The following is a 21,882-nucleotide window of genomic DNA, read 5'->3' on the forward strand; positions in this document are numbered from 1 at the left end:
ATTTCTCAAATTACCTACCACCATATAGTAGAAGTGGCTGCAGCTTCATTCCTTGGATAGGAGAAGGCTGCATGTGACCACTGCTGTGACTTCCAGCACATGGAGGTTGCCAGACTGCCTGACTGCTGGACTATGTAGGGTCCAGTTGTTGAACCCCCACAAATTACATACTGATGACCTATTCACAAAAAGGATTTTTGGGCCAGATAGCCCATTTAAAAAGGTGATGTGGCTTAGTGTAAAGGGAATGACATAAGATGTTACACTTTTCACCAAAAAATGTGTAAAACTTTTTGTACATTTTTTAATCTAATCTCAGTGAACTGTTAGGTGATGTAAACTTAAATTAGGCATTATAAACATTTTTAGTATCTGACATCGCATATTATCTTTCTGTCTATCTAACAGTCAAAATATCACTGTATACATGACTAAAAACACTCTTTTTTGCACTGCGTGGTTGGAGTGCTACCCCTTTTCTGCATGTTGTTTTTAGATGTCATCTGTCTTTTTGTCTATCTAAATATTAAACTGTTCATCACTTTTGGATGATAAACTATTTCTATGAATTTTAGTAATGTTCTAAAAACAGATCATCATGTTTCTCATATATTTAATTAATTAAATTTTTCTATACATTTTCACAGAAAGGAGAAGGAACGCTTCAATTATGTCAACAGAATTTGTGTCGCCGCTGGCTCTCTCTGAAGACATATTGGATAAGCAAGAACAGCACTGTAAGCTTTTAGGTAAATGTCATTATTGGTTCTTATGACTTGTACTTCATTAGATACATCCATGAGTCATCCACAGTCTCCATGATCACAGAAGACAATGATTCATTCTGCTGAAACTTAGAAATCTGATATCGCTTGATTTCTGGTAATAGCCCTGCCGCCAGATGGGAATGTAATAGCTAAGGTTTCTTCTCATGGGAAGGGAAACAGTGTGACTGACAAACCATATTGAAGAAGAAATAGCATATTTATTTATATATTTGGTTCATTTCTATTTTTTTTCTATTCATTAAACAATCATGAATGGGGTAAAAATTGCTATAAACACTCACATTCATGTATAACAACATGAAGCGACCTCTCTACAAGATCATTTAAATCACTGTTGACGGAGGCATCTAAAGGGTTAAATAAATGCTCCGGATCAGACCTTTTCTGACCTTAGGTTTTAAGAGCGGGTGTAAGTACACTGCCAAACAGCAGCCTTGTCCTGTACTGAACTGCCATGCCAGGCTCTGATTCATATGCCATATAAAAAGACATGTATGTAAATAAAGCGCCTTAGTGACCATCATTAAAAGGCATATTAGTGACTACGTGGTTAATATTATGTATATTAAGTTTCATCTTAGGATAAATTAAGTATTTGATGTACAGGCTATCTGAAGTACCTATTACCTTGCCAGATCTGTAAAATCTCCTTTTTAGCAATGTATTCATAATAAATATATATTTTCATTATTTCCAGACAACCTTTCTGAGCAGCTGATGAGGAAATGCGATATTCAGATGAAAGTGAGAAAAGGAAAAAATGCTCCTGCTTCCCAGAACAATGAAATGGATTTACAGCAACCACGGAGAAAAGACACGCCAGCCCTCCATAAGCCCCCATTTATTCCAGGTAAAGGATGACTTAAATATAAATACTACCAGAAGAAAGGAGATCATCTCGGCCTTACTGTTTGTTAGTCTGTAGGGTTTTCTGCACAAGAAATGCTGCAGAGAACTTAGGGGATAATCTTCTGATAGCATCTCATTTTTATTGGGAAAAGTCTGATATTTGCCCTTTTGTAGACAGGACAAAGGGGAAACTTCTCCAGCTAGTTGTCTTACAGCTGGGCACTGAATATTGTGGAGAAGAAGAGGGGATATAGATGATCTCCTAGAACACCGAAAGATTTCTTAAAGGAAGCCTGTCAGCTGTAAATTGGTTATAAATCTTTAAGCCCAATTTTCATTTAAATTGCTGATTTATTCATATACAAATGATGGGAGACGCGCTTTTCCCTTGAGTCTATGGCTGAATACATAGTACATATGCAAATCATTTCATAAATACATCCTCAATTTAAATTGGGCTCTAAAGCTGAGTAACTAAGGCATATTTGATAACTATAGCATCATTTCTACCTACTGGCATTAGGTTTCTAGGCAATGTACTGCTGACAGACTCTCTTTAGTATTTTTATTGTAATATGGTACAAAATAGAATAAGGTGGGAATTGCTGGGATTGCTGGGAATTGCTGGGATTTACAACAGTTGAAACTTTTAGTGGACAGTGGTTGGTCACGACTTTATTAATTAATCATAAATTACTTAAAATTGTAATTAACCAACGTGACAAAGCATACTTCAAAAACTTGTAAACATATGGGTAAGGGTATGATGGGGTGTGCCGGCCACTGGACTCCTAGTAGGCACGTCCGCCTTGAACCTGGTGACTTTATCTTCCACGCACTGCCAGCTGTGACTTGAAAGAAACAACTTGAGCACGAAAAGGAAAAAAGAATCAGAACAAAACAACTCGAATAAGAACTAAAAACCTATATAAAGAGGAGGAAAGGTGGGAAGTTTTCTATGCAGGAGCAGGAAAGAGGGAGAGGTGAGGAAGAAATACTAAGATTTAACACCAGGAGAGACCACCAGACAAACAGGAAATTGGGGGATAGGAGAGACATGACAGAGTTGAAGTAGCAAGAACATAACACAATCGCAGATCCCGCCCCCCCCCCTCCCCCCCATATGCTATAAAAGAACTGGACTGGTCACCTGATCGAACTGAAGGGAGGGTGTACAGCACATACTATCATCAAAGTTGAGCTCTACAGTCCATGGGACCTTTCTTAGCCAGGGTGGTCCCAACTAGACTTAAGTTGATTGAATATTATATACAGTGGGTATGGAAAGTATTCAGACTCCTTTAAATTTTTCACTCTTTGTTTCTTTGCAGCCATTTGCTAAAATCAAAAAAAGTTTAATTAGTAATTAGTAAAAAGTAATTTTATTTCTCATTAATGTACACTCAGCATAAACAAATGTAGATATTTTTGCAAATGTATTAAAAAAAGAAAAACTGAAATATCACATTGTCACAAGTATTCAGACCCTTTGCTGTGACACTCATATTTAACTTACATGGTGTCCATTTCCTTCTGATCCTCCTTGAGATGGTTCTACTCCTTCATTGGAGTCCAGCTGTGTTTAATTAAACTGATTGGACTTGATTAGGAAAGACATGCACCTGTCTATATACAGTAAGATCTCACAGCTCACAGTGCATGTCAGAGCAAATGAGAATCATGAGGTCAAAGGAACTGCCCAAGGAGCTCAGAGACAGAATTGTGGCAAGGCACAGATCTAGCCAAGATTACAAAAGAATTTCTACAACATTCAAAGTTCCTAAGAGCACGGTGGCCTCCATAATCCTTAAATGGAAGACGTTTGGGATGACCACAACTCTTCCCAGACCTGGCCGTCCAGCTAACCTGTGCAATCGTGGGAGAAGAGCTTTGGTGAGAGAGGTAAAGAAGAACCCAAAGATCACTGTGGCTGAGCTCCATTGATGCAGTAGGGAGATAGAAGCCCTCCACCAGTTGAGACTTTATACAGAGTGGCCGAAAGAAGCCTTTCCTCAGTGCAAGACATATGAAAGCCTACATAGAGTTTGCCAAAAAACACATGAATGACTCCCAGACTATGAAAAATAAGATTCTCTGGTCTGATGAGACGAAGATTGAACTTTATGTTGTTAATTCTGAGCGGTATGTGTGGAGAAAACCAGGCACTGCTCATCACCTGCCCAATACAATCCCAACAATGAAACATGGTGGTGGCAGCATCATGCTATGGAGGTGCTTTTCAGCTGCAGGGACAGGATGACTGGTTGAAATTGAAGGAAAGGTGAATGGGGCCAAGTACAGAGATATCCTGAAAGAAAACCTCTTCCAGAGTGCTCTGGACCTCAGACTGGGCCAAAGGTTCACTTTCCAACAAGACAATGATCCTAAGCACACAGTTAAAATAACAAAGGAGTGGCTTTGGAACAACTCTGTGACCATTCTTGACTGGCCCAGCCAGAGCCCTGACCTAAATCCAATTGAGCATCTCTGGAGAGACCTGAAAATGGTTGTCCGCCAACGTTTACCATCCAACCTGAAGGAACTGGAGAGGAATGGCAAGGAAGAATGGCAGAGAATCCCCAAATCCAGATGTGAAAAACTTGTTGCGTCATTCCTAAGAAGACTCATGGCTGTACAAGCTCAAAAGGGTGCAAATACTCAATACTGATCAAATGGTCTGAATATTTATGACCATGTGATATATCAGTTTTTTTCTTTTTCACTAAATTTACTAAAATATCTACATTTATGTTTTTTGTGCATATACTGCTTGCCTGGGAAGGAGCATATGATCTTTCTAAAGCAATGAGTCTACTACATATTTGGTATTTCTATTGGTAACACTTTTGCTTTATAATACCAGTAAGTGTTTTAGATTTTTCAGAGCTACTGTTAAAAAAGTTTGATGAAGTGGAAAAACAACAAAAGAATATGCAAGTTCCTTCTGTTATAAATAAAGATCCAGACTTGAGAAAACCAAGGAGAAAAGATACACCTGCACTGCACACTTCGCCATTGCTCCCAGGTACAATAGGTATGACTGCTCACTGTACTAATATCATTGTAAACCTAAAAAACCTTTGTGTGAAACTCATAAGTTGAAGGACTATCCTTGTCCAAACATTAGATTTTAGTTTCGAAAAGGAAACGTTGTGCTTTCTGTACTTTACCACTTTGACTGATTGTTCACAATGGTTAGTTGCATTGGTGTTCCTACAATTCTTAGCCTCTTTACTTATTCCGATTAAAGGGGTATTCCCACCTCGCACACTCACCAGTCTTCACTCCTGTAAAATCTTCTTTCTTCCTGGTTTCTTGCATCATTTGGTGGGCGGGGTTTCACACGCAACTTGCCGTTTAGCCCCACCCCCAAATTCATGTGTAGCTCCGCCCACCCATATTGGACTATGAAGTACAGGCGGCAGCAACTCCATTCTGTGTTACATACAGAGACTGCCTGTCTCTGCCATAATGAACACAATTGAATTAGCTAGCCTGATAACTGGGAGAACAGAAGAAATGAAAGCAGCTCCTCTCCCCTATCTGAGTGCAGGAAGCTAGGTCACGTGGTGTAGACACAGGAATAGCTAGATACACAGGCTCGCTCCCGTGCACTTAGCACCTCCTCCCTCCCCCCTGAGAGCAGCAGATACATCACTTGACTCATGAGCAGATAAGTCGGGCTGTGGCCACAAAGAATTGAATAAAGTAAGACAGTGGACAAACAAAGCAGTTTTGCTGAAGCAGTGTATTTAGGAAAAGTCTTACATCCACATTAACAAGCAGTATAGATAGGATCCTTGTGATGGGACAACCCCTTTAATATAGGCTGCAATATATTTAGAAAAAAAAATAACTAATGGGAAGAATTAAAAATATACTGTATCTTATTTTTGCTCATAAATGGACACTTATACAACCCAATAATATACAATAAAATACCTGTAACTGAAGATACAAGCTGTTTGTTGTGACCCAGACAAGAGATTCTCACTAATAGTCCTGTAATCTCCCTATCTTATAAAAATGAATTCTTGTCTGTCTGTCTGTCTGTCTGTCCGTCTGTCTGTCTGTCTGTACTCTAATGCGAACCAAACGACTGGACCGATCTTCACCAAATTTGGTACAGAGATACTTCAGGTATCCGGGAAGGTTTAAGACGAGACTCCAACTCGCTCGGACGTACCGTTGCTGAGATACAGCATTCCAAATACAGTGCCCCCCCTCAGCCAATACAAACCTGCAAGTCTTTCACTCATATTCCAACTGCAATACACACGGTCACTCCACATGCACAATACAACACTGATATCCAAACTGAGATACATGCATCAGAGGATTAGATACACAGATCAGCACACAGTATCACATGCCAGAGGATTAGATACACGGGTCTGCACACAGTCCCACACACCAGAGGATTAAATACGCATTTCTGCACACAGTTCCACACACTGAAGGATTTGATACGTGCATTTGCACACGGTTTCACATGCCAAAGGATTAGATACAGGCGTCTACACACAGTTCCACACTCCAGAGGATTAGATACGTGCATCTGCACACATTTGTACACGCCATAGGATTAGATACACGCGTCTGCACACAGTTCCACATTCCAGAGGATTAGATATGCGCGTCTGCACACAGTTCCACATTCCAGAGGATTAGATATGCGCATCTGCACACAGTTGTACATTAGAGATGAGCGAACAGTGTTCTATCGAACTCATGTTCGATCAGATATTAGGCTGTTCGGCATGTTCGAATCGAATCGAACACCGCGTGGTAAAGTGCGCCATTACTCGATTCCCCTCCCACCTTCCCTGGCGCCTTTTTTGCTCCAATAACAGCGCAGGGTAGGTGGGATAGGAACTACGACACCGGTGACGTTGAGAAAAGTAGGCAAAACCCATTGGCTGCCGAAAACATGTGACCTCTAATTTAAAAGAACAGCGCCGCCCAGGTTCGCGTCATTCTGAGCTTGCAATTCACCGAGGACGGAGGTTTCCATCCAGCTAGCTAGGGCTTAGATTCTGGGTAGGCAGGGACAGGCTAGGATAGGAAGGAGAAGACAACCACAACAGCTCTTGTAAGAGCTAAATTCCAGGGAGAAGCTTGTCAGTGTAACGTGGCACTGACGGGCTCAATCGCCGCAACCCAGCTTTCCCAGGATCCTGAATGGAATACACTGTCAGTGTATTCCCGTATACCCGATATATACCCCCGATACCCGTTCCAACGGTGTGCCCCCCCACCTTCACCCCAGAAATACCCTGCAAGTCCCCTAGCAATAGAATTGGGGCTATATACACCCACTATTTTTGCTACTGCCATATAGTGCCATTGTCTGACTGGGAATTCAAAGAATATATTGGGGTTACGTGCACCCACAATTTTTACTACTGGTATACAGTGCCAGTTTCTGACTGGGAATTCAAAGAATATATTGGGGTTATAAATACCCTCATTTCTTGCTACTGCCATATAGTGCCAGTTTCTGACTGGTAATTCAAAGAATATATTGGGGTTATAAATACCCTCATTTCTTGCTACTGGTATATAGTGCCATTGTCTGACTGGGAATTCAAAGAATATATTGGGGTTACGTGCACCCACAATTTTTACTACTGGTATACAGTGCCAGTTTCTGACTGGGAATTCAAAGAATATATTGGGGTTACAAATACCCTCATTTCTTGCTACTGCCATATAGTGCCAGTTTCTGACTGGTAATTCAAAGAATATATTGGGGTTACGTGCACCCACAATTTTTACTACTGGTATACAGTGCCATTGTCTGACTGGGAATTCAAAGAATATATTGGGGTTATAAATACCCTCATTTCTTGCTACTGCCATATAGTGCCAGTTTCTGACTGGGAATTCAAAGAATATATTGGGGTTACGTGCACCCACAATTTTTACTACTGGTATACAGTGCCATTGTCTGACTGGGAATTCAAAGAATATATTGGGGTTATAAATACCCTCATTTCTTGCTACTGGTATATAGTGCCATTGTCTGACTGGGAATTCAAAGAATATATTGGGGTTACGTGCACCCACAATTTTTACTACTGGTATACAGTGCCAGTTTCTGACTGGGAATTCAAAGAATATATTGGGGTTACAAATACCCTCATTTCTTGCTACTGCCATATAGTGCCAGTTTCTGACTGGTAATTCAAAGAATATATTGGGGTTACGTGCACCCACAATTTTTACTACTGGTATACAGTGCCATTGTCTGACTGGGAATTCAAAGAATATATTGGGGTTATAAATACCCTCATTTCTTGCTACTGCCATATAGTGCCAGTTTCTGACTGGGAATTCAAAGAATATATTGGGGTTACGTGCACCCACAATTTTTACTACTGGTATACAGTGCCATTGTCTGACTGGGAATTCAAAGAATATATTGGGGTTATAAATACCCTCATTTCTTGCTACTGGTATATAGTGCCATTGTCTGACTGGGAATTCAAAGAATATATTGGGGTTACGTGCACCCACAATTTTTACTACTGGTATACAGTGCCAGTTTCTGACTGGGAATTCAAAGAATATATTGGGGTTACAAATACCCTCATTTCTTGCTACTGCCATATAGTGCCAGTTTCTGACTGGGAATTCAAAGAATATATTGGGGTTACGTGCACCCACAATTTTTACTACTGGTATACAGTGCCATTGTCTGACTGGGAATTCAAAGAATATATTGGGGTTATAAATACCCTCATTTCTTGCTACTGGTATATAGTGCCATTGTCTGACTGGGAATTCAAAGAATATATTGGGGTTACGTGCACCCACAATTTTTACTACTGGTATACAGTGCCAGTTTCTGACTGAGAATTCAAAGAATATATTGGGGTTACAAATACCCTCATTTCTTGCTACTGCCATATAGTGCCAGTTTCTGACTGGTAATTAAAAGAATATATTGGGGTTACGTGCACCCACAATTTTTACTACTGGTATACAGTGCCATTGTCTGACTGGGAATTCAAAGAATATATTGGGGTTATAAATACCCTCATTTCTTGCTACTGCCATATAGTGCCAGTTTCTGACTGGGAATTCAAAGAATATATTGGGGTTACGTGCACCCACAATTTTTACTACTGGTATACAGTGCCATTGTCTGACTGGGAATTCAAAGAATATATTGGGGTTATAAATACCCTCATTTCTTGCTACTGGTATATAGTGCCATTGTCTGACTGGGAATTCAAAGAATATATTGGGGTTACGTGCACCCACAATTTTTACTACTGGTATACAGTGCCAGTTTCTGACTGGGAATTCAAAGAATATATTGGGGTTACAAATACCCTCATTTCTTGCTACTGCCATATAGTGCCAGTTTCTGACTGGTAATTCAAAGAATATATTGGGGTTACGTGCACCCACAATTTTTACTACTGGTATACAGTGCCATTGTCTGACTGGGAATTCAAAGAATATATTGGGGTTATAAATACCCTCATTTCTTCCTACTGCCATATAGTGCCAGTTTCTGACTGGGAATTCAAAGAATATATTGGGGTTACGTGCACCCACAATTTTTACCACTGGTATACAGTGCCATTGTCTGACTGGGAATTCAAAGAATATATTGGGGTTATAAATACCCTCATTTCTTGCTACTGGTATATAGTGCCATTGTCTGACTGGGAATTCAAAGAATATATTGGGGTTACGTGCACCCACAATTTTTACTACTGGTATACAGTGCCAGTTTCTGACTGGGAATTCAAAGAATATATTGGGAATACAAATACCCTCATTTCTTGCTACTGCCATATAGTGCCAGTTTCTGACTGGTAATTCAAAGAATATATTGGGGTTATAAATACCCTCATTTCTTGCTACTGGTATATAGTGCCATTGTCTGACTGGGAATTCAAAGAATATATTGGGGTTACGTGCACCCACAATTTTTACTACTGGTATACAGTGCCAGTTTCTGACTGGGAATTCAAAGAATATATTGGGGTTACAAATACCCTCATTTCTTGCTACTGCCATATAGTGCCAGTTTCTGACTGGTAATTCAAAGAATATATTGGGGTTACGTGCACCCACAATTTTTACTACTGGTATACAGTGCCAGTTTCTGACTGGGAATTCAAAGAATATATTGGGGTTACAAATACCCTCATTTCTTGCTACTGCCATATAGTGCCAGTTTCTGACTGGTAATTCAAAGAATATATTGGGGTTACGTGCACCCACAATTTTTACTACTGGTATACAGTGCCATTGTCTGACTGGGAATTCAAAGAATATATTGGGGTTATAAATACCCTCATTTCTTGCTACTGCCATATAGTGCCAGTTTCTGACTGGGAATTCAAAGAATATATTGGGGTTATAAATACCCTCATTTCTTGCTACTGTTATATAGTGCCATTGTCTGACTGGGAATTCAAAGAATATATTGGGGTTACGTGCACCCACAATTTTTACTACTGGTATACAGTGCCAGTTTCTGACTGGGAATTCAAAGAATATATTGGGGTTACAAATACCCTCATTTCTTGCTACTGCCATATAGTGCCAGTTTCTGACTGGTAATTCAAAGAATATATTGGGGTTACGTGCACCCACAATTTTTACTACTGGTATACAGTGCCATTGTCTGACTGGGAATTCAAAGAATATATTGGGGTTATAAATACCCTCATTTCTTGCTACTGCCATATAGTGCCAGTTTCTGACTGGGAATTCAAAGAATATATTGGGGTTACGTGCACCCACAATTTTTACTACTAGTATACAGTGCCATTGTCTGACTGGGAATTCAAAGAATATATTGGGGTTATAAATACCCTCATTTCTTGCTACTGGTATATAGTGCCATTGTCTGACTGGGAATTCAAAGAATATATTGGGGTTACGTGCACCCACAATTTTTACTACTGGTATACAGTGCCAGTTTCTGACTGGGAATTCAAAGAATATATTGGGGTTACAAATACCCTCATTTCTTGCTACTGCCATATAGTGCCAGTTTCTGACTGGTAATTCAAAGAATATATTGGGGATACGTGCACCCACAATTTTTACTACTGGTATACAGTGCCATTGTCTGACTGGGAATTCAAAGAATATATTGGGGTTATAAATACCCTCATTTCTTGCTACTGCCATATAGTGCCAGTTTCTGACTGGGAATTCAAAGAATATATTGGGGTTACGTGCACCCACAATTTTTACTACTGGTATACAGTGCCATTGTCTGACTGGGAATTCAAAGAATATATTGGGGTTATAAATACCCTCATTTCTTGCTACTGGTATATAGTGCCATTGTCTGACTGGGAATTCAAAGAATATATTGGGGTTACGTGCACCCACAATTTTTACTACTGGTATACAGTGCCAGTTTCTGACTGGGAATTCAAAGAATATATTGGGGTTACAAATACCCTCATTTCTTGCTACTGCCATATAGTGCCAGTTTCTGACTGGTAATTCAAAGAATATATTGGGGATACGTGCACCCACAATTTTTACTACTGGTATACAGTGCCATTGTCTGACTGGGAATTCAAAGAATATATTGGGGTTATAAATACCCTCATTTCTTGCTACTGCCATATAGTGCCAGTTTCTGACTGGGAATTCAAAGAATATATTGGGGTTATAAATACCCTCATTTCTTGCTACTGGTATATAGTGCCATTGTCTGACTGGGAATTCAAAGAATATATTGGGGTTACGTGCACCCACAATTTTTACTACTGGTATACAGTGCCAGTTTCTGACTGGGAATTCAAAGAATATATTGGGGTTACAAATACCCTCATTTCTTGCTACTGCCATATAGTGCCAGTTTCTGACTGGTAATTCAAAGAATATATTGGGGATACGTGCACCCACAATTTTTACTACTGGTATACAGTGCCATTGTCTGACTGGGAATTCAAAGAATATATTGGGTTTATAAATACCCTCATTTCTTGCTACTGCCATATAGTGCCAGTTTCTGACTGGGAATTCAAAGAATATATTGGGGTTATAAATACCCTCATTTCTTGCTACTGGTATATAGTGCCATTGTCTGACTGGGAATTCAAAGAATATATTGGGGTTACGTGCACCCACAATTTTTGCTACTGGTATATAGTACCAATTTCTAACTGGGAATTCAAAATGCGCAAGGCTCCCGGAAAGGGACGTGGACGAGGCCGTGGGCGAGGTCGGGGGAATGGTTCTGGGGAGCAAGGTAGCAGTGAAGCCACAGGGCGTCCCGTGCCTACTCCTGTGGGGCAACAAGCATTGCGCCACTCCACAGTGCCAGGGTTGCTTGCCACATTAACTAAACTGCAGGGTACAAACCTTAGTAGGCCCGAGAACCAGGAACAGGTCTTGCAATGGCTGTCAGAGAACGCTTACAGCACATTGTCCAGCAGCCAGTCAGACTCTGCCTCCTCTCCTCCTATTACCCAACAGTCTTGTCCTCCTTCCTCCCAAAATTCCCAAGCTTCACAGAACAATAACCCCAACTGTCCCTGCTCCCCAGAGCTGTTCTCCGCTCCTTTCATTGTCCCTCAACCTGCCTCTCCACGTCACGATTCCACGAAACCTAACAGAGGAGCATCTGTGTCCAGATGCTCAAACACTAGAGTCTCCTCCATCTCCGTTCGATTTGGTGGTGGATGACCAGCAACCCACCCTCATCGACGATGATGTGACGCAGTTGCCGTCAGGGCATCCAGTTGACCGGCGCATTGTGCGGGAGGAGGAGATGAGACAGGAGTTGGAAGAGGAAGTGGTGGATGATGAGGACACTGACCCGACCTGGACAGGGGGGATGTCAAGCGGGGAAAGTAGTGTGGATGTTGAGGCAAGTGCAGTACCAAAAAGGGTAGCTAGAGGCAGAGGCAGAGGTCAGCAGCTTAGGCGAAGCCAGGCCACACCCGGAATCTCCCAAGATGTTCCAGTTCGTACCCAGCCCCGAAAAACTCCCACCTCGAGGGCACGTTTCTCGAAGGTGTGGAGTTTTTTTCAAGGAATGCGCCGAGGACAGATATAGTGTTGTCTGCACAATCTGCCTCTCGAAATTGATTAGGGGCTCTGAGAAGAGCAACCTGTCCACCACTTCAATGCGCCGTCATTTGGAATCCAAGCACTGGAATCAGTGGCAGGCAGCAACGGCAGGACAAAGGCCGCCTGCCGTTCACGCCACTGCCACTGCCTCTGCCTCTGCCTCTGCCACTGCCACTGCTGACTGTGCTGGCGATGCACTCCAGAGGACGAGCCAGGACACCACTTCATCTGCCTCCGCCACTTTGTTGACTTCTCCCTCATCCTCCCCTGTTCCTGTCTTATCTCCTTCTCCTGCACCATCAAAGGCACCATCAGGCGCTTCTTTACAACAACCCACCATCTCTCAGACATTGGAGCGGCGGCAGAAATACACTGCTAACCACCCACACGCGCAAGCCTTGAACGCCAACATCGCTAAACTGCTGGCCCAGGAGATGTTGGCGTTCCGGCTTGTTGAAACTCCCGCCTTCCTGGACCTGATGGCAACTGCGGCACCTCGCTATGCCGTCCCTAGCCGTCACTACTTCTCCCGGTGTGCCGTCCCTGCCTTGCACCAGCACGTGTCACTCAACATCAGGCGGGCCCTTAGTTCCGCGCTTTGCACAAAGGTCCACTTGACCACCGACGCGTGGACAAGTGCATGCGGACAGGGACGCTACATTTCACTGACAGCACACTGGGTGAATGTAGTTGAGGCTGGGACTGCTTCCCAAACTGGCCCGGTGTACCTCGTCTCCCCGCCTAACATTCCTGGCAGGGACACGAGAAGAACACCCCCCTCCTCCTCCTCCTCTACCGCCTCCTCCTCCGCCACCACCTCCTCCTCCGCCACCGCCTCCTCCTCCGCTGTTAGATTGACCCCAGCTACGAGTTGGAAACGTTGCAGCCCTGGCGTTGGTAGACGTCAGCAGGCTGTGCTGAAGCTGATCAGCTTGGGGGACAGACAGCACACTGCCTCCGAGGTGAGGGATGCCCTCCTCGATGAGACGGCAATATGGTTTGAGCCGCTGCACCTGGGCCCAGGCATGGTCGTTTGTGATAACGGCCGGAACCTGGTAGCAGCTCTGGAGCTTGCCGGCCTCCAACATGTTCCATGCCTGGCCCACGTCTTCAACCTAGTGGTGCAACGTTTCCTAAAGAGCTACCCCAATGTTCCAGAGCTACTGGTGAAAGTGCGGCGCATGTGCGCCCACTTTCGCAAGTCGACAGTAGCCGCTGCTAGCTTAAAATCTCTCCAGCAATGCCTGCATGTGCCACAACACCGGCTTTTGTGCGACGTCCCCACACGCTGGAACTCAACGTTTCAGATGTTGAATAGAGTGGTTGAGCAGCAGAGACCTTTGATGGAATACCAGCTACAAAACCCTAGGGTGCCACAAAGTCAGCTGCCTCAGTTTCACATCCATGAGTGGCCATGGATGAGAGACCTTTGTGACATCCTACGGGTCTTTGAGGAGTCCACAAGGAGGGTGAGCTCTGAGGATGCGATGGTGAGCCTTACAATCCCGCTCTTGTGTGTTCTGAGAGAATCCCTGATTGACATCAGGGATAACTCAGATCACACAGAGGAGTTAGGGATAGCATCCGATCCGTCACAGCTGGAGAGTAGGTCCACACATCTGTCCGCTTCACTGCGTTTAATGGAGGAGGAGGAGGAGGAAGAAGAGTTGTCCGATGATGTGATGGTGATACAGGAGGCTTCCGGGCAACTTCGAATCGTCCCATTGTTGCAGCGCGGATGGGTAGACATGGAGGATGAGGAGGAAATGGAGATTGAACTTTCCGGTGGGGCCAGAGGAGTCATGCCAACTAACACTGTGGCAGACATGGCTGAGTTCATGTTGGGGTGCTTTACAACCGACAAGCGTATTGTCAAAATCATGGAGGACAACCAGTACTGGATCTTTGCTATCCTTGACCCCCGGTATAAAAACAACATCTCGTCTTTTATTCCGGTAGAGGGGAGGGCCAATCGCATCAATGCTTGCCACAGGCAATTGGTGCAGAATATGATGGAGATGTTTCCAGCATGTGACGTTGGCGGCAGGGAGGGCAGTTCCTCCAGTAGGCAACCAAGTTCTCACCGGTCCACACAAACGAGGGGCACACTGTCTAAGGTCTGGGACACCTTGATGGCACCCCCTCGCCAAAGTGCCGCCACGGAGGGTCCTAGTGTCACCAGGCGTGAGAAGTATAGGCGCATGTTGCGGGAATACCTTTCCGACCACAGCCCTGTCCTCTCCGACCCCTCTGCGCCCTACACGTATTGGGTGTCGAAGTTGGATCTGTGGCTTGAACTTGCCCTATATGCCTTGGAGGTGCTGTCCTGTCCTGCCGCCAGCGTCCTATCTGAGAGGGTGTTCAGTGCAGCCGGTGGCATCATCACTGACAAGCGCACCCGTCTGTCAGCTGAGAGTGCCGACCGGCTCACTTTGATAAAAATGAACCACCACTGGATAGAGCCTTCATTTTTGGGCCCACCTGTGTAAAGCACCCCAACATGAAACTCCATGTCTGTACTCAACCTCTCCAATTCCTCCGCATCCTCATACTCATCCACCATAAGCGTTGCACAATTCTGCTAATACTAGGCTCCCTCCACCCTGATTTCCCCCAACTCTGCTGGTTAGAGGCTCCCTCCACCCTGATTTCCACCAACTCTGCTGGTTAGAGGCTCCCTCCACCCTGCTTTCCCACAACTCTGCTGGTTAGAGGCTCCCTCCACCCTACTTTCCCACAACTCTGCTGGTTAGAGGCTCCCTCCACCCTGCTTTCCCACAACTCTGCTGGTTAGAGGCTCCCTCCACCCTGCTTTCCCACAACTCTGCTGGATAGAGGCTCCCTCCACCCTGATTTCCACCAACTCTGCTGGTTAGAGGCTCCCTCCACCCTGCTTTCCCACAACTCTGCTGGTTAGAGGCTCCCTCCACCCTGATTTCCACCAACTCTGCTGGTTAGAGGCTCCCTCCACCATGAATTGGTCCAATCTGGGCTGTTTAGCGGCTCCCTCCACCATGAATTGGTCCAAACTGGGGTTTTTAGAGGCTCCCTCCACCATGAATTGGTCCAAACTGGGCTGTTTAGAGGCTCCCTCCACCATGAATTGGTCCAAACTGGGGTTTTTAGAGGCTCCCTCCACCATGAATTGGTCCAAACTGGGCTGGTTAGAGGCTCCCTCCACCATGAATTTGCCCAAACTGGCCTGTTTAGAGGCTCCCTCCACCATGAATTTGCCCAAACTGGCCTGTTTAGAGGCACCCTCCACCATGAATTGGTCCAAACTGGGGTTTTTAGAGGCTCTCTCCACCATGAATTGGTCCAAACTGGGCTGTTTAGAGGCTCCCTCCACCATGAATTGGTCCAAACTGGGGTTTTTAGAGGCTCCCTCCACCATGAATTGGTCCAAACTGGCCTGTTTAGAGGCTCCCTCCACCATGAATTGGTCCAAACTGGGGTTTTTAGAGGCTCTCTTCACCATGAATTGGTCCAAACTGGGCTGTTTAGAGGCTCCCTCCATCATGAATTGGTCCAAACTGGGGTTTTTAGAGGCTCCCTCCACCATGAATTGGTCCAAACTGGGGTTTTTAGAGGCTCCCTCCACCATGAATTGGTCCAAACTGGGGTTTTTAGAGGCTCCCTCCACCATGAATTTGCCCAAACTGGGCTGTTTAGAGGCTCCCTCCACCATGAATTTGCCCAAACTGGCCTGTTTAGAGGCTCCCTCCACCATGAATTTGCCCAAACTGGCCTGTTTAGAGGCTCCCTCCACCATGAATTGGTCCAAACTGGGGTTTTTAGAGGCTCTCTCCACCATGAATTGGTCCAAACTGGGCTGTTTAGAGGCTCCCTCCATCATGAATTGGTCCAAACTGGGGTTTTTAGAGGCTCCCTCCACCATGAATTGGTCCAAACTGGGGTTTTTAGAGGCTCTCTCCACCATGAATTGGTCCAAACTGGGCTGTTTAGAGGCTCCCTCCACTATGAATTTGCCCAAACTGGCCTGTTTAGAGGCTCCCTCCACCATGAATTGGTCCAAACTGGGGTTTTTAGAGGCTCTCTCCACCATGAATTGGTCCAAACTGGGCTGTTTAGAGGCTCCCTCCATCATGAATTGGTCCAAACTGGGGTTTTTAGAGGCTCCCTCCACCATGAATTGGTCCAAACTGGGGTTTTTAGAGGCTCCCTCCACCATGAATTGGTCCAAACTGGGGTTTTTAGAGGCTCCCTCCACCATGAATTTGCCCAAACTGGGCTGTTTAGAGGCTCCCTCCACCATGAATTTGCCCAAACTGGGCTGTTTAGAGGCTCCCTCCACCATGAATTGGTCCAAACTGGGGTTTTTAGAGGCTCCCTCCACCATGAATTTGTCCAAACTGGGCTGGTTAGAGGCTCCCTCCACCATGAATTTGCCCAAACTGGGCTGTTTAGAGGCTCCCTCCACCATGAATTTGCCCAAACTGGCCTGTTTAGAGGCTCCCTCCACCATGAATTGGTCCAAACTGGGGTTTTTAGAGGCTCTCTCCACCATGAATTGGTCCAAACTGGGCTGTTTAGAGGCTCCCTCCATCATGAATTGGTCCAAACTGGGGTTTTTAGAGGCTCCCTCCACCATGAATTGGTCCAAACTGGGGTTTTTAGAGGCTCCCTCCACCATGAATTGGTCCAAACTGGGCTGTTTAGAGGCTCCCTCCACCATGAATTGGTCCAAACTGGGGTTTTTAGAGGCTCCCTCCACCATGAATTGGTCCAAACTGGGGGTTTTTAGAGGCTCCCTCCACCATGAATTTGCCCAAACTGGGCTGTTTAGAGGCTCCCTCCATCATGAATTGGTCCAAACTGGGGTTTTTAGAGGCTCCCTCCACCATGAATTGGTCCAAACTGGGGTTTTTAGATGCTCCCTCCACCATGAATTGGTCCAAACTGGGCTGTTTAGAGGCTCCCTCCACCATGAATTTGCCCAAACTGGGCTGTTTAGAGGCTCCCTCCATCATGAATTGGTCCAAACTGGGGTTTTTAGAGGCTCTCTCCACCATGAATTGGTCCAAACTGGGGTTTTTAGAGGCTCCCTCCACCATGAATTGGTCCAAACTGGGGTTTTTAGAGGCTCCCTCCACCATGAATTGGTCCAAACTGGGGTTTTTAGAGGCTCCCTCCACCATGAATTGGTCCAAACTGGGGTTTTTAGAGGCTCCCTCCACCATGAATTGGTCCAAACTGGGGTTTTTAGAGGCTCCCTCCACCATGAATTGGTCCAAACTGGGCTGTTTAGAGGCTCCCTCCACCATGAATTTGCCCAAACTGGGCTGTTTAGAGGCTCCCTCCATCATGAATTGGTCCAAACTGGGGTTTTTAGAGGCTCCCTCCACCATGAATTGGTCCAAACTGGGGTTTTTAGAGGCTCCCTCCACCATGAATTGGTCCAAACTGGGGTTTTTAGAGGCTCCCTCCACCATGAATTTGCCCAAACTGGGCTGTTTAGAGGCTCCCTCCACCATGAATTTGCCCAAACTGGGCTGTTTAGAGGCTCCCTCCACCATGAATTGGTCCAAACTGGGGTTTTTAGAGGCTCCCTCCACCATGAATTGGTCCAAACTGGGCTGTTTAGAGGCTCCCTCCACCATGAATTGGTACAAACTGGGGTTTTTAGAGGCTCCCTCCACCATGAATTGGTCCAAACTGGGCTGGTTAGAGGCTCCCTCCACCATGAATTTGCCCAAACTGGCCTGTTTAGAGGCTCCCTCCACCATGAATTTGCCCAAACTGGCCTGTTTAGAGGCTCCCTCCACCATGAATTGGTCCAAACTGGGGTTTTTAGAGGCTCTCTCCACCATGAATTGGTCCAAACTGGGCTGTTTAGAGGCTCCCTCCATCATGAATTGGTCCAAACTGGGGTTTTTAGAGGCTCCCTCCACCATGAATTGGTCCAAACTGGGGTTTTTAGAGGCTCTCTCCACCATGAATTGGTCCAAACTGGGCTGTTTAGAGGCTCCCTCCACCATGAATTTGCCCAAACTGGCCTGTTTAGAGGCTCCCTCCACCATGAATTGGTCCAAACTGGGCTGTTTAGAGGCTCCCTCCACCATGAATTGGTCCAAACTGGGGTTTTTAGAGGCTCCCTCCACCATGAATTGGTCCAAACTGGGGGTTTTTAGAGGCTCCCTCCACCATGAATTTGCCCAAACTGGGCTGTTTAGAGGCTCCCTCCACTATGAATTTGCCCAAACTGGCCTGTTTAGAGGCTCCCTCCACCATGAATTGGTCCAAACTGGGGTTTTTAGAGGCTCTCTCCACCATGAATTGGTCCAAACTGGGCTGTTTAGAGGCTCCCTCCATCATGAATTGCTCCAAACTGGGATTTTTAGAGGCTCCCTCCACCATGAATTGGTCCAAACTGGGGTTTTTAGAGGCTCCCTCCACCATGAATTGGTCCAAACTGGGCTGGTTAGAGGCTCCCTCCACCATGAATTGGTCCAAACTGGGCTGGTTAGAGGCTCCCTCCACCATGAATTTGCCCAAACTGGGCTGTTTAGAGGCTCCCTCCACCATGAATTTGCCCAAACTGGGCTGTTTAGAGGCTCCCTCCACCATGAATTGGTCCAAACTGGGGTTTTTAGAGGCTCCCTCCACCATGAATTGGTCCAAACTGGGCTGGTTAGAGGCTCCCTCCACCATGAATTTGCCCAAACTGGGCTGTTTAGAGGCTCCCTCCACCATGAATTTGCCCAAACTGGCCTGTTTAGAGGCTCCCTCCACCATGAATTGGTCCAAACTGGGGTTTTTAGAGGCTCTCTCCACCATGAATTGGTCCAAACTGGGCTGTTTAGAGGCTCCCTCCATCATGAATTGGTCCAAACTGGGGTTTTTAGAGGCTCCCTCCACCATGAATTGGTCCAAACTGGGGTTTTTAGAGGCTCCCTCCACCATGAATTGGTCCAAACTGGGGTTTTTAGAGGCTCCCTCCACCATGAATTTGCCCAAACTGGGCTGTTTAGAGGCTCCCTCCACCAAGAATTTGCCCAAACTGGGCTGTTTAGAGGCTCCCTCCATCATGAATTGGTCCAAACTGGGGTTTTTAGAGGCTCCCTCCACCATGAATTGGTCCAAACTGGGGGTTTTTAGAGGCTCCCTCCACCATGAATTTGCCCAAACTGGGCTGTTTAGAGGCTCCCTCCACCATGAATTGGTCCAAAGTGGGGTTTTTAGAGGCTCCCTCCACCATGAATTGGTCCAAACTGGGGTTTTTAGAGGCTCCCTCCACCATGAATTGGTCCAAACTGGGGGTTTTTAGAGGCTCCCTCCACCATGAATTTGCCCAAACTGGGCTGTTTAGAGGCTCCCTCCACCATGAATTGGTCCAAACTGGGGTTTTTAGAGGCTCCCTCCACCATGAATTGGTCCAAACTGGGGTTTTTAGAGGCTCCCTCCACCATGAATTGGTCCAAACTGGGCTGTTTAGAGGCTCCCTCCACCATGAATTGGTCCAAACTGGGGTTTTTAGAGGCTCCCTCCACCATGAATTGGTCCAAACTGGGGGTTTTTAGAGGCTCCCTCCACCATGAATTTGCCCAAACTGGGCTGGTTAGAGGCTCCCTCCACCATGAATTGGTCCAAACTGGGGTTTTTAGAGGCTCCCTCCACCATGAATTGGTCCAAACTGGGGTTTTTAGAGGCTCCCTCCACCATGAATTGGTCCAAACTGGGCTGTTTAGAGGCTCCCTCCACCATGAATTTGCCCAAACTGGGCTGTTTAGAGGCTCCCTCCATCATGAATTGGTCCAAACTGGGGTTTTTAGAGGCTCTCTCCACCATGAATTGGTCCAAACTGGGGTTTTTAGAGGCTCCCTCCACCATGAATTGGTCCAAACTGGGGTTTTTAGAGGCTCCCTCCACCATGAATTGGTCCAAACTGGGGGTTTTAGAGGCTCCCTCCACCATGAATTGGTCCAAACTGGGGTTTTTAGAGGCTCCCTCCACCATGAATTGGTCCAAACTGGGCTGTTTAGAGGCTCCCTCCACCGTGAATTGGTCCAAACTGGGGTTTTTAAAGGCTCCCTCCACCATGAATTGGTCCAAACTGGGCTGTTTAGAGGCTCCCTCCACCATGAATTGGTCCAAACTGGGGTTTTTAGAGGCTCCCTCCACCATGAATTGGTCCAAACTGGGGTTTTTAGAGGCTCCCTCCACCATGAATTTGCCCAAACTCTGCTGGTTAGAGGCTCAATCCACCCTGATTTTCAAAACAAATGTTGGTGCCAACCTCAACTTACTACAAGGGCCAAATTCACTGCTGGTGACAAGCTCTCCTCACTGCAAGTGCCAAATACACATGTTTCAAGGTGTTTTCCTACTGTCAGAGAGGTGGTATTGAGTGTGTAAAGTGTGTAGTTGTTAGGCTGTGATGTTGGGGTAATAGAGGGTCTTTGGTGTGTTAGATGCCCCCAGACATGCTTCCCCTGCTGTCCCAGTGTCATTCCAGAGGTGTTGGCATCATTTCCTGGGGTGTCATAGTGGACTTGGTGACCCTCCAGACACGGATTTGGGTTTCCCCCTTAACGAGTATCTGTTCCCCATAGACTATAATGGGGTTCGAAACCCGTTCGAACACACGAACATTGAGCGGCTGTTCGAATCGAATTTCGAACCTCGAACATTTTAGTGTTCGCTCATCTCTATTGTACATGCCATAGGATTAGATGCACGCGTCTGCACACAGTACCACATGCAGGAGGATTAGATACACGCGTCTACACATAGTTCCACACACCAAAGGATTAGATATGCACGTCCGCACACAGTACCACACGGGGGAGGATTAGATACGCGCATCTACACACAGTACCACATGCCATAGGATTAGATACGCGCATCTGCACACAGTACCACATGCCGGGGGATTGGATACGGGCGTCTACACACAGTTCCACACGCCGTAGGATTAGATACGCGCCTCTTCACACAATACCATACAAGGGAGGATTAGATACACGTGTCTTCACACAGTTGTACACGCCATAGGATTAGATACACGGGTCTGCACACAGTCCCACACACCAGAGGATTAAATACGCACTTCTGCACACAGTACCACATGCCATAGGACTAGATACGTGCGCCTGCACACGGTTCCACATGCCGAAGCATTAGATACAGGCGTCTACACACAGTTCCACACTCCAGAGGA

The 21,882-nt window shown here is 45.6% G+C and overlaps 1 protein-coding gene across 1 annotated transcript in view; it reads left to right on the forward strand.

The window, feature by feature from the left end:
* Positions 1-650: 650 nt before the first annotated feature.
* PPP1R17 (protein phosphatase 1 regulatory subunit 17) overlaps positions 651-21,882 on the forward strand; it is a 31,964-nt gene continuing 10,732 nt past the window's right edge. Inside the window, exons 1-3 of the mRNA XM_075271167.1 lie at positions 651-749; positions 1,486-1,638; positions 4,513-4,662. Of these exons, the coding sequence (XP_075127268.1) occupies positions 671-749; positions 1,486-1,638; positions 4,513-4,662 (382 nt within the window). The 5' untranslated portion in view covers positions 651-670. The remainder of the gene's footprint in view (positions 750-1,485; positions 1,639-4,512; positions 4,663-21,882) is intronic.

This window comes from Leptodactylus fuscus, chromosome 4, assembly GCF_031893055.1.
Source record: "Leptodactylus fuscus isolate aLepFus1 chromosome 4, aLepFus1.hap2, whole genome shotgun sequence".
In the NCBI taxonomy this organism is placed as follows: domain Eukaryota; kingdom Metazoa; phylum Chordata; class Amphibia; order Anura; family Leptodactylidae; genus Leptodactylus; species Leptodactylus fuscus.